The sequence below is a fragment of the Sycon ciliatum genome, chromosome 1, assembly GCF_964019385.1.
Source record: "Sycon ciliatum chromosome 1, ocSycCili1.1, whole genome shotgun sequence".
Classification (NCBI taxonomy): Eukaryota; Metazoa; Porifera; class Calcarea; order Leucosolenida; family Sycettidae; genus Sycon; species Sycon ciliatum.
Genome location: NC_088643.1, coordinates 61264155 through 61277190, shown reverse-complemented (window position 1 = coordinate 61277190; position 13036 = coordinate 61264155). Strand labels below are relative to the sequence as shown.

General features: G+C 46.7%; 1 protein-coding gene across 2 annotated transcripts in view; it reads right to left on the bottom strand.

The window, feature by feature from the left end:
* Nucleotides 1–13036, bottom strand: part of LOC135804714 (DNA-directed RNA polymerase III subunit RPC2-like) — a 38755-nt gene that overhangs the window by 13825 nt on the left and 11894 nt on the right. For both annotated transcript variants that reach the window (XM_065318654.1, XM_065318656.1), the window contains 14 exons: nucleotides 12615–12728; nucleotides 12225–12335; nucleotides 11724–11813; nucleotides 11218–11316; nucleotides 10707–10770; nucleotides 10034–10099; nucleotides 9611–9659; nucleotides 9063–9101; nucleotides 8573–8647; nucleotides 8140–8238; nucleotides 7753–7880; nucleotides 7492–7519; nucleotides 463–520; nucleotides 29–65 (listed from right to left, as the gene is read on the bottom strand). In XM_065318654.1, the coding sequence (XP_065174726.1) occupies nucleotides 29–65; nucleotides 463–520; nucleotides 7492–7519; nucleotides 7753–7880; nucleotides 8140–8238; nucleotides 8573–8647; nucleotides 9063–9101; nucleotides 9611–9659; nucleotides 10034–10099; nucleotides 10707–10770; nucleotides 11218–11316; nucleotides 11724–11813; nucleotides 12225–12335; nucleotides 12615–12728 (1057 nt within the window). The remainder of the gene's footprint in view (nucleotides 1–28; nucleotides 66–462; nucleotides 521–7491; nucleotides 7520–7752; nucleotides 7881–8139; nucleotides 8239–8572; nucleotides 8648–9062; nucleotides 9102–9610; nucleotides 9660–10033; nucleotides 10100–10706; nucleotides 10771–11217; nucleotides 11317–11723; nucleotides 11814–12224; nucleotides 12336–12614; nucleotides 12729–13036) is intronic.

Below are 13036 nucleotides of genomic sequence, written 5' to 3'. Positions count from 1 at the left end.
CAAAGCATGACACATGTCATCAACTCACCTGCCGGGAGGTCATTAAAGTGAATCAGATCAAGTGTCTGTGCACACAATAACAAAACACACACACACACACACACACACACACACACACAGAGTAAAGTTAGAGGCCATCCATAAGGTTGTGGGAAGCGGGGGGGGGGGGGGGGGGGGAAGAGCTGTTCAACATGATAGCACAGCCGTGACAGTGCTCACAGGGGAGAGAGAGGCTCTGGAAGACAAGCAAGATCTTATAACTGTGTAACCACGACTCCGATCCAACATGATGTTCAGATCATTTAATGATGCGCAGTCAGTAGATATAGTGTTAGCCAGCGCTGAGTCTTGCCCAACATCGACGGTCCCTCTCACACCACACCACACTATCACAACTGTGAAGATCTACAGTGGCTATGAGGCGATGGGGGTGGTGGTGGTGGTGGTGGTGGTGGTACGTACCCGGGACTTGACCAGTGGCGCTTGTGGATACACTAGCACGTACATCAGTGTGTCAATTCTGCGAGAAGAAGAACAAGCCAGTCACACAGGAACACAGGCATACAGGCATGCAGACAACACACAGCCAGCATGAGAGTGATCCACGACATTGCCAGCACTGCTGTAAGTGCATTTCAGAACACATAACCAAAATAGAGTAGAGGTGAAAGTTGGCGTTGAGATACCGAGTTCGAGTACTCTGATTTTCTCCGATCGAATACTCGAGTATCCGAGTATTCTTCATCTCCTAAAAATTCCACACCAAGGGCCTTAAAATCACATGATACGACCCCGATTGAACAGTGTGGCAGTCATTTTTCTCAGGTATATTGATTGGTGGTTCATTTGGGCTTTCTCTACTCATGTACAAATGTTCACCACACAGTCTGCACATCAATATCTACTGACTGCTGCTCTGAAACTGCAGATTTCTATGGTAAACGCGTGTACCATGTATGAACAAGTAATCTGGTTTATTCCGAGTACGATTATTTTTGAAAAAACCAAGCGAGAACTCGAATATTCGGTGTAATTATTGTTTCACCCTTAAAATATAGTACAGTCAACTTCGCTAATAACGACTGCGGATATAACGACAATTCGCGAATAATGACAAAATGTCCATGCCCAGAGCAAGTCACATCCAACTGTAATACATATAATGAGACTTCGGGTATAAGGACACTTCACGAATAAGGACACTTTTCTGATGCCCCGCCGAGTGTCGTTATATGCAAAGTTGACTGTATGGCGAAAAAAAGATATTCACAATGACCTTTCCATTGACCAATATTACGGAGGTCAAGTACCATGAATTTCACATTCAACGTCGTGTATATTTTTTCCATTTGCAAACTGGAATGTGAGATTTCAGTCCGGAAAAAAAACGAGTTGCAATTTCGTGTCAGAACAGTCGTATTTTACTACAGTGCACATACTAGGGCCAATTCAAAAAATCACACTGGAAAAAACTCGTCTTGCCACATATCGGCTATTACCGTATTTCCCCGATTGTACGTCGCACCTTTTTACACTAAATTTCAAGGGCAAAGAAGGGGGTGCGACTTACAATCGAGTGTGACTTCTTACTTATGTGAATGCATTTAGACGATTTGGTTTGGACGTGAGAATGGGCTGCGACTTATAATCAAGTGCGACTTATAATCGGGGAAATACGGTACACAGAATTTTTTGGTGCACCCAGTAGACCGTGTCAGCTACAGCCTATCTTCCAAATATGAGTAGTCCTAATACGTCCAAAGGTGCTGAAATCACCCACGGCATACTGATCAAAATTGTCGCTGAACGAAATTCTCAACAGTCGCACTCACGGACTTTCAAGACTTTTTCGGTACAAAAGTTCCTGTACCAGGGAGCGTTTTCCCTTTTCGGTCCCCCGCACCGTAGAAACATTGTATACTTGTACGCTCTGCGTGCAGGCACACTCCACCATATGCACAAACTACATTTTCGTCTTGTTTGACTCTCAAAATCTATTTCTTTAGGCTGTGTTTACATGAGGCGTTTCAACTTTCAACCTGTTCAAATTCTGTTTGGCCACATTTTCGCACGCTGGCTCCGCTTGAGTACGCTGCCTTCCGAGCACCGCCGTTTTCGGAGCGTTCTATTTGTGCGTTTCACTTCTCTCTCTCTCCGGGGTTTGGAGCTACCTTCTTCCTCAGACATGATACCAGGTAACGTTATTTGGGTCGTCGTTATCGAATTCAAGACGACTTTGACAGGTGATGGATGGAGGCGAGTTAGACTGTGACAGCGATCCGGAGTACAGTGCTACTCCCCGCAGAAGGCGAAGGTGACGTCCAATACAGACGAATTTGGCCAAGCTCACCCTTGCTCGTATATCAGAATCTGATGTATGTTCTGTAGGAAACATATTTCTATGACAGAGATGAATGCTTAATGAGTCCAACTGGAGGTAAGAAAACCCATGAGTTTATGACAGAGTACATGTGATCAGTTCATGCAGCATTTGTTTACCATGTATACTGTAATAAGGTTGCAGACTGCTTCATCAGAAGTAGTCGGGGCAGGGAATCTCCTGACCCTGCCACTCCTCGAACACGGGGAACCCGCCTGGGGGCAAAGTCGTTCGACCCTGCTAATTGCGTTATCTGCGGCCAGCATTGCAAGCAAGGGTTCGACCAAACCGGTAAAAAAAATACTCTGATAATTCTTTACCAAAAAGATGAAACCGGTCAGTAACAAAGAGAAAATGACCTCGTGTGATTTATGCTTGTGTCGGGGGTTCTCAAATTGCAATACGCAGGCACGAGCTGCCTGTCGCCTCCAAGGCAACCTCTACAGCCACCCTATCAGATGCTGCAAACGTCCGAGGCAGTGGGGCAGTTTCTATCCGTCTTTTAGTGGATGGCGAGGTGCACTATCATCGCAGCTGCTGCCAGCGCTTCACTAACTTGAGAGACTTGAAGAAGCTTCGTGAAGAAACACACCAGGACAGTGCGGTATCAGCATGCTATGAGCAGCTGGTGGAGGAACTGGAGGGGCCACTTGTCAGGGGCGACGTAATCTATACCATGTGGCGTGTCTGCAAGCAGTATAAGCGGCTATTAACTACTGCTGGACTTCCAGGTAAGGTCATGTTGCTACAGTGACTCAATTCCGGTGACTGCATCAGTGCTGTGCGACACGACTGTCATCACCCCGTCACCCACATGTAAGTATCTTGGGCTACACATGATCAGCACCAGATCTTCCGACCCCATATCTCCCACCTCCGTGATGACATTAATAAGAAGCTAGGTGCTTTTAGGCGAAGCAGAGACAACCTGGACAGTAAGGCTAGCCGAGCTATCTATCTCGGAGTTATACAGAGCAAATTAGAGTACGCCAGCACATCATACATGTATGTTCATTCATTACACGCTGCAGAATACGATAAGCTTCTAGGACTGAGTCGCCGAGCCGTTTGTATTGTATTTGCCTATCCTTCCTGTGCTGATGTTGAGCCCATTTTGCGTTGTCATAACCTCCAGCCACTCAGCCTACGCCTCACTCTTAAGCTATATATTTTATTTTTCAGTGCATCAGGTCCCTTGGCAGTCCCCTCATCTCCCAAATCTTCACGACTCGAAATGCTGCTACCCACACTACCTCCCAAATAGAGGCCAAACATTCAGTAGTCTCTTTCTCCCCCCATTCATGTCTCGGCCAGGTCTCTACAGTCTCTCATTTCTTGGTGCTGACCGCTTTAATGCACTACCCGCTTTCATACGATCCCAGGGTACCTTGCCTGCTTTTCGCGCTAGCTGCTTACAATTTCTCCTTGGGCACCCAGTAAGAAGGCCATAGGCCTGTTGGGTATACCCAAGTAAAATAATAAAATTAATACTACTACTACTACTATGCTTAGCATGATTTCAGTGCTGTGTTGTGACTATGTCCCTTATATCATGCTTCACATTTGAATGTATGGGGTTGTTTTCCTCCCTATTATTGTGTACTACAATGTTACAGTGTTCAGTGTGCTATGTGTCAGCAGTAGACACTCAAGTGTGCTATGTGTCAGCAGTAGACACTCAAGTGTGCTATGTCTCAGCAGTAGACACTCAAGTGTGCTATGGCTCAGCAGTAGACACTCAAGTGTGCTATGTCTCAGCAGTAGACACTCAAGTGTGCTATGTCTCAGCAGTAGACACTCAAGTGTGCTATGGCTCAGCAGTAGACACTCAAGTGTGCTATGGCTCAGCAGTAGACACTCAAGTGTGCTATGGCTCAGCAGTAGACACTCAAGTGTGCTATGTCTCAGCAGTAGACACTCAAGTGTGCTATGTCTCAGCAGTAGACACTCAAGTGTGCTATGGCTCAGCAGTAGACACTCAAGTGTGCTATGGCTCAGCAGTAGACACTCAAGTGTGCTATGGCTCAGCAGTAGACACTCAAGTGTGCTATGTCTCAGCAGTAGACACTCAAGTGTGCTATGGCTCAGCAGTAGACACTCAAGTGTGCTATGGCTCAGCAGTAGACACTCAAGTGTGCTATGGCTCAGCAGTAGACACTCGAGTGTGCTATGGCTCAGCAGTAGACACTCAAGTGTGCTATGGCTCAGCAGTAGACACTCGAGTGTGCTATGGCTCAGCAGTAGACACTCAAGTGTGCTATGGCTCAGCAGTAGACACTCAAGTGTGCTATGGCTCAGCAGTAGACACTCAAGTGTGCTATGTCTCAGCAGTAGACACTCAAGTGTGCTATGTCTCAGCAGTAGACACTCAAGTGTGCTATGGCTCAGCAGTAGACACTCAAGTGTGCTATGGCTCAGCAGTAGACACTCAAGTGTGCTATGGCTCAGCAGTAGACACTCAAGTGTGCTATGTCTCAGCAGTAGACACTCAAGTGTGCTATGTCTCAGCAGTAGACACTCAAGTGTGCTATGGCTCAGCAGTAGACACTCAAGTGTGCTATGGCTCAGCAGTAGACACTCAAGTGTGCTATGGCTCAGCAGTAGACACTCAAGTGTGCTATGTCTCAGCAGTAGACACTCAAGTGTGCTATGGCTCAGCAGTAGACACTCAAGTGTGCTATGGCTCAGCAGTAGACACTCAAGTGTGCTATGGCTCAGCAGTAGACACTCGAGTGTGCTATGGCTCAGCAGTAGACACTCAAGTGTGCTATGGCTCAGCAGTAGACACTCGAGTGTGCTATGGCTCAGCAGTAGACACTCAAGTGTGCTATGGCTCAGCAGTAGACACTCAAGTGTGCTATGGCTCAGCAGTAGACACTCAAGTGTGCTATGTCTCAGCAGTAGACACTCAAGTGTGCTATGGCTCAGCAGTAGACACTCAAGTGTGCTATGGCTCAGCAGTAGACACTCAAGTGTGCTATGGCTCAGCAGTAGACACTCAAGTGTGCTATGGCTCAGCAGTAGACACTCAAGTGTGCTATGGCTCAGCAGTAGACACTCAAGTGTGCTATGGCTCAGCAGTAGACACTCAAGTGTGCTATGGCTCAGCAGTAGACACTCAAGTGTGCTATGGCTCAGCAGTAGACACTCAAGTGTGCTATGGCTCAGCAGTAGACACTCAAGTGTGCTATGTCTCAGCAGTAGACACTCAAGTGTGCTATGGCTCAGCAGTAGACACTCAAGTGTGCTATGGCTCAGCAGTAGACACTCAAGTGTGCTATGGCTCAGCAGTAGACACTCAAGTATGCTATGGCTCAGCAGTAGACACTCAAGTGTGCTATGTCTCAGCAGTAGACACTCAAGTGTGCTATGGCTCAGCAGTAGACACTCAAGTGTGCTATGTCTCAGCAGTAGACACTCAAGTGTGCTATGGCTCAGCAGTAGACACTCAAGTGTGCTATGGCTCAGCAGTAGACACTCAAGTGTGCTATGGCTCAGCAGTAGACACTCAAGTGTGCTATGGCTCAGCAGTAGACACTCGAGTGTGCTATGGCTCAGCAGTAGACACTCAAGTGTGCTATGGCTCAGCAGTAGACACTCGAGTGTGCTATGGCTCAGCAGTAGACACTCAAGTGTGCTATGGCTCAGCAGTAGACACTCAAGTGTGCTATGGCTCAGCAGTAGACACTCAAGTGTGCTATGTCTCAGCAGTAGACACTCAAGTGTGCTATGGCTCAGCAGTAGACACTCAAGTGTGCTATGGCTCAGCAGTAGACACTCAAGTGTGCTATGTCTCAGCAGTAGACACTCAAGTGTGCTATGGCTCAGCAGTAGACACTCAAGTGTGCTATGGCTCAGCAGTAGACACTCAAGTGTGCTATGGCTCAGCAGTAGACACTCAAGTGTGCTATGGCTCAGCAGTAGACACTCAAGTGTGCTATGGCTCAGCAGTAGACACTCAAGTGTGCTATGGCTCAGCAGTAGACACTCAAGTGTGCTATGTCTCAGCAGTAGACACTCAAGTGTGCTATGGCTCAGCAGTAGACACTCAAGTGTGCTATGGCTCAGCAGTAGACACTCAAGTGTGCTATGGCTCAGCAGTAGACACTCAAGTATGCTATGGCTCAGCAGTAGACACTCAAGTGTGCTATGGCTCAGCAGTAGACACTCAAGTGTGCATCATGCCTTTCCCATTTGAATGCTTTGAATAATAGTACTGTCTGGACGAATGACCTGCCAGCATCGTGCAAAGGAATTCTGCTAGCCTGTCCTCTCTACACTGGGATTTTTCGACACTTAGTTCTACTTTTTTTTAAATAGGAACGCGAACTTGAGTGCAAAATTAGAGACTACAGTACAGAAAGGGGTCTGTGCATGAAACAGCACAGAAATAAATCCAGGCTGCAGAGTCATTCTACTAATGTAAGTCCACAAATTTTCGGCCCATTCAAATGTCGGCCTCCCAGGGCTAAAACCCATTTCGGCCGCATCACATTTTCGGCCTCTACTGCTGCTGCCTGTATACACTACCACACTAAACCTTGCAAAACAAAATTTCGGCCGCAACACATTTTCGCCCAAACATGACCAGGCCGAAAATAGCCGAAAATAAATATGGGCCGGATATTTGTTGACTTACAGTATGTGCACTTATGTGAGAACAGCATAGTGGCCACTAAGAACAGCTCACTTATGTGAGAACAGCATAGTGGCCACTAAGAACAGCTCACTTATGTGAGAACAGCATAGTGGCCACTAAGAACAGCTCACTTATGTGAGAACAGCATAGTGGCCACTAAGAACAGCTCACTTATGTGAGAACAGCATAGTGGCCACTAAGAACAGCTCACTTATGTGAGAACAGCATAGTGGCCACTAAGAACAGCTCACTTATGTGAGAACAGCATAGTGGCCACTAAGAACAGCTCACTTATGTGAGAACAGCATAGTGGCCACTAAGAACAGCTCACTTATGTGAGAACAGCATAGTGGCCACTAAGAACAGCTCACTTATGTGAGAACAGCATAGTGGCCACTAAGAACAGCTCACTTATGTGAGAACAGCATAGTGGCCACTAAGAACAGCTCTGCCAATCCGACCTTGGTCTTACCTTTCACGCATATTCAAAGCGATAGTGCCTACAAGCAGAACAAACACAACAGCAAACCACTTGGAACAGGGCAAAGAGCAAAGCGACACGATGACCGCAAATCAAAGGCATTGCAGGATAATGCAATACTATTACACTACTGTACTGAGTGTGGATCTCATAGTCAAACATGCCGTATGCAGAAGTTACTGCTAGGCTGGTGTTTGAAGACATGGAGAGATGATTAGTAGATGATCAGTAACAGTTAGCAGTAGTACTTACCCATGGCTTGCTTTCCCATAGCACATTGGTAGGTGTTACGCGGTGACTGGTTGTGATGCGGGTACGGGATCAGGCCGGCGCACACACCCAGGATGGTGAAAGGTTCAATCTCCAAATGAGTGCTATCACTACGTACACACAAACACACAGGCCGAGAGAAACACACACATATGGGCATGAGTACCAGGCTGAGCAAAAAAACTCAGTCATTTAAAATTAAAAATGAAGACGTGGATGAACTACGAGCACAAGTCAGACATGCAAATACGTGTGCACACGATAAGACTGACACACACTGCACACTAGAACACAACAAAGAGACACATTGAAGATGCTGGACAATCCCCATGTCCCTCAAATCCCACAGCTCTACTACAGCACACTCACCATGTGATGTCAGCTTCATACAATGCAATCATTGCATCACTTTCTTCATTGACGTCCAGGTACTCCACCAGGCCCTGGCTGAGGAAGTCTTCAAAGCTCCTGCAATACGCCAGATTCAGGCAGAGTTCAACTTCAGATAGGCACCACATGAGAAGACACAAGGCAACTACAATTTGACACAAGGTGATATGTGGTTGCATCATTAAAACAACAGGACAGTTTAATACCCCCCAGTCATCGATACACGCAACCTCTAACCTCAAGTGCACACATTTCCCGCTATGCAGGATAGGATCGGATGTACACAGTGCAACTAACTTTAACAGCATGTATTAGCATACATTATCGGGAGTAACTGAGTCATAAGAACATTGAGCGCCCACAGAACGTCAAAGAAGTGTGTGCACTAGTGTGCAGTGCACATGTTCTGTACCGAAGACCGCGAGTTAGCTCCGTGATGTGATGCTGCTTGACCCGTGGCTGACCATCAGCAACAATGATGTAGGGCCTGGTAGGATAGGCACACAGAACAAACAGCAACAGCAGCAACAGCAACAGCAACGTCAAGCTAGACACCCCTCAACAATAAAGATGAAAAAAGCATACACAATAGGGAACCCGCACTTCAGCAGAACAAGGAAGTTACTCATGATGGTAGTGTGCTACTAGTGCTATTACAGTACTTGGAATAAGATCTGGAGTCTTCACAGTTCACATTGTACACATCATGAACAATGTTTGTAGAATGATGTGCAGGTCCGGCCACGCGAGCAATGCTATTCAAGCAAAACAGAAACCAGTAAGTTAACCTCCAGTACACACTGAGAAGTGCACACTACAACGGGAAAGACAAACGCCATCACCAACAAAACATAACCTCGCACCACCAATGATTCACCTATAAACACTTGCCGGGTACTTACCGACACACCCGACCACCGTCCGATGCAATGAACACACATCTACACAGTGCAGAGAAGAAACAAGAAAAACCACAAGAATGCAAACGGTAAAGGGCAGGCAACTTTGAAAGCATGAGCGACATGCACATGATTGTCATGCAGAATATGACACTTAAGCACGATTCACAACTTCACTTTCGGTAGCGCAACGTGTAACATGCAACACTTGCAACAAGGATATACCTGTCGTGTACTGTCGCAAGCAGCCGCAAGGCCACTTTCGCAGAAGTCGACCAAGATCAGCTTTTGCGACGTGCGATGCGCAACATACATGTACATCAATGGGGTACAGCTGGATGCACAGCATTTAGATGTCGCAGAAACCAAAACAGATTATGAATGGTGTGTCGCTGTCGCAGCTCGCTGCTGGTGTCGCATGCCACGCATCGCAAAAAAAGTGGCATTGTGGATGGTGCTTGATACAATTCAGTAAGTTACTAGGACTTCCTGTCCTTTTCAAACTAATCACCTCTCAAGTGACAGAGTTTCTGTTATGCAAGTCACCTCACCTTTGTCGCTTGCTCGGATAAATGGAGACAAACTCAGAGATATGGCCAGCTGGAGTAGAGAACATAATGTCACATTGAGCAAGCTGCACAGACAGTGCTAGTATGCACAGACAGTGGTAGTCTGCACAGACAGTGCTAGTAGTATGCATAGACAGTGCTAGTATGCACAGACAGTGCTAGTATGCATGGCACAGCGATGTACTGATGTAGGTGGCACCAGCAACACTACACACTGAGGTGCTCGAGTAGTGCTAGTGGATACCAGGGGACTGGACAAACTAATTTACCTGCCCTTGCTAATCTCATAGACCTGGGTACTAGTAATTCAGCATGGCATAATCCAACAGAATATTACTAAAAGCAATAGATGCACTGTATCAGGTGCATGCATGCAGTGACTGAAATTGTGGCAGGGAATTGTACCTCGTCTCATGAGCCGTACTGTTTTCACCAGCCTCTCATAGTCGCGCACGATACCCAGTATGTTACCTGCCAGCATAAGAACAAGTATGCATACCGGTCACACATAGTGAAGTACGTACAAACACACGCATGCATGCACACACACGCACACGCAAACACACGCACACAAGCACAAGTGACCACACACAAAGTACAGCACACAGGATAATGCAAAGTCTGATACAGTCGAATGTCACTTATCCGGTCGCCAGTTATCCGAGCACGTTGGTTATCCGACAAGCCCGGGAGTGGTAATTTTATGGCTCTCAACAGTAAAATTCTAATTTTTTTGTTTGTTTGTATATTATACGGTGTAATATACATTTACTTGAAGTAGATGTGGTCAAGTATGCTAACATGTATGTGTACATGGAGCAATTCATGAATATGCATGAATATATTTGGGTATTGTGTACATAAATCAGTGAAATCCAGCCATATATGCACATAAAAATGATAATTATCAGTTATCCAACATATTCGGTTATCCAACATATTCGGTTATCCAACATGCCTGATTCCCGAAGTGGTCGGATAAGTGACATTCGACTGTACATGATAAATGTCATTTGAAGTGTTTGGTCTCAGTACAGTGATACACAAATCAACTGTACTCAATGAAGTGTGCACATACCGTTGAGAAAGACCAAGTAGATGTCCGGTGATGAGAACTCCTCTCCTGACAGTAAGTGCAAGTCCTGGAAACAGAAGAAGGAATTGCGTACACAATAAGACTACCGGTACACATGCATGGTCTGCACTGGTAAGGGAGCTGAATGGAGGTTGTGCTGCTGCTGTTGAGTATGATACACGGCTGGTGCCACTGACATAACGGTACAAGTAGAAGATGGCGTGCCGAAGAAAGGTACAAATTGCACTGGGAGTTCGGGATAGTCGAAACAAAGTTGTGATGCGTGGATCAGGTGCACGTGGACACCCTCTGAAAAGAGCGTTTCAAAATCTATAAAATGCCAGCTCCGATCTCGCCACTTTGCCAGATTTGTCTCCACTCTTCAGTACCATAATATTCAATCCATACATACAGCTGCAGCGGAGTCTTTAAATTCGACCTCCAATCTCAACATGAATAGCTAAAATGTTCAACCTTTTTCTAGGTCTGGATCCGTCCATGCAATGGTACGTACCTCAACACCAACGTTGAAAGCCAGGCGGACGATCGGGGCTTCTTCATCGTCCACAGTGACGTGAGTCATGAGAGCAAGATTCTTGACAAGACCGCACGCCTGGAGCAGGAAAAAGGCAGCAAACACAGTGGAGCCAGATGACACCGAGTCACACGGAGAGACTGACTACCGGTATTGCTGTCATAACGAGTGGCATTACGATAGGATGCCAGACTACATAGTAAGCTTGGTCACTTATGGCATGGCCCAACGTGATAAATAAGGTGTAGTGGCTGGGGAAACTGCGGATACTACCAATACTGAGAAGGTTAGTAGCAGCCTAGAGCACTCTATGACCTGCCCTTCTTCATGCAGTATTCTAGCATACTCCTACACCCCCGGTGACACAGTGTGCAATGGTGTACAATGTCTGCGAACGCGGTGGCACCGTCAAGTGGTAGCGTTGCCCGCGCCATGGCCAGCATACAGAAAACACGCAAGCAACCGCTCGGCAATTGCACGCTTACCTCTCCTTCAGGGGTGTCGCACGGGCACAACATGCCCCACTGTGATGGTTGCAACGAGCGAGGACCGCTCACTTTACGTGTCTTTTCAAACTGCACACACACAAACCCAGACACAGAAATCAAGTGAAAGGCACAGGGTCAAGCATCAAGAATCATAACTTCACTACACGACCTGGTTAGCTGTGAAAACAGGTTTACTGCCACTACATGTACTTCCGTCCACCGTCCCTCATGATGGCACGTGAGAGTTACAAGTTCAACTTACAACCTTCAAGTAAGTCATGGAAAACTCATACCACGAGAACAATGGAACACTATTTTTGGGATTTGAACGTCGTTTTCATGCTTTGAAGTAGGTCATGGAAAACACAACCATGTGAACAGCATGCACTCACAGGCCATTACCACGTGTTGTGCAGCAGCGCCTGCGGTGGCAGCGGCGGCAACAGCAACAGTAAAACAAAGTGCTATCGTTGCATGTTAGTAGGAGTGGTCACTCACCTGACTGCTGACCCGAGTCATCATACCCAGTGCCGAGATGTAGGACAGGCGCGACAAGACCTGCGTCACACCAGCACGGTCCATCTTGAAACGCTTCACAGACCAGTTGCCCTGACATGCAGTGGGGCAAACAAAAAGAGCACAGCAAACCAGTGGTGAGCCATGGAATACAAACAGATCAACAGTAGATAATCAGTTGCCTGGCGTGATACTTAACGAGAACAATTTGAACTGTATCGTGTAGAGGCGCAAAAGGCGATCGCCACGGAAAACTGTAAATAATAAATTAACAATGCAGGTAACAAGCAATCATTATGAGTGTGTGCACACGGACAGCTACATTAGCACACGCGTATTGGCACAAGGAATACAGCAGCACACACTACATACAGTTGAGATGGCGTGCACCAGGCCGTTGGTGATTATGTCCGGACGCATCTGCTTAGTGATGTCGAACGGCTCTGCCCGCGGCTTGTTGGCCATCTTGTCGGCATACTGCTTCAACTGTGCACAATGCACACCCACAAGTGAAACCACAAGCAGGCGATAGGCGTTATGCACGGATCATGCTGTTGAAAGCTGAGGCTTCGAATGGCAACAACAATACTTCCTGCACATTGGTTTTTGCTTTTGCGATTTACTTTTTCCACGCTACGTAATATCCATTGTCCATTTCTTTTACATCAGGTTTTGCTGTTCTGCATTTCCCCAGACAGCAGTCTGCTTGGTTTGAAGATTGGAAAAAGCTCAGAATGGCTCTGGCTTGGTCAATGGATGGTGACCCAACTATCTGACAATTTCGCCCGGGAGGG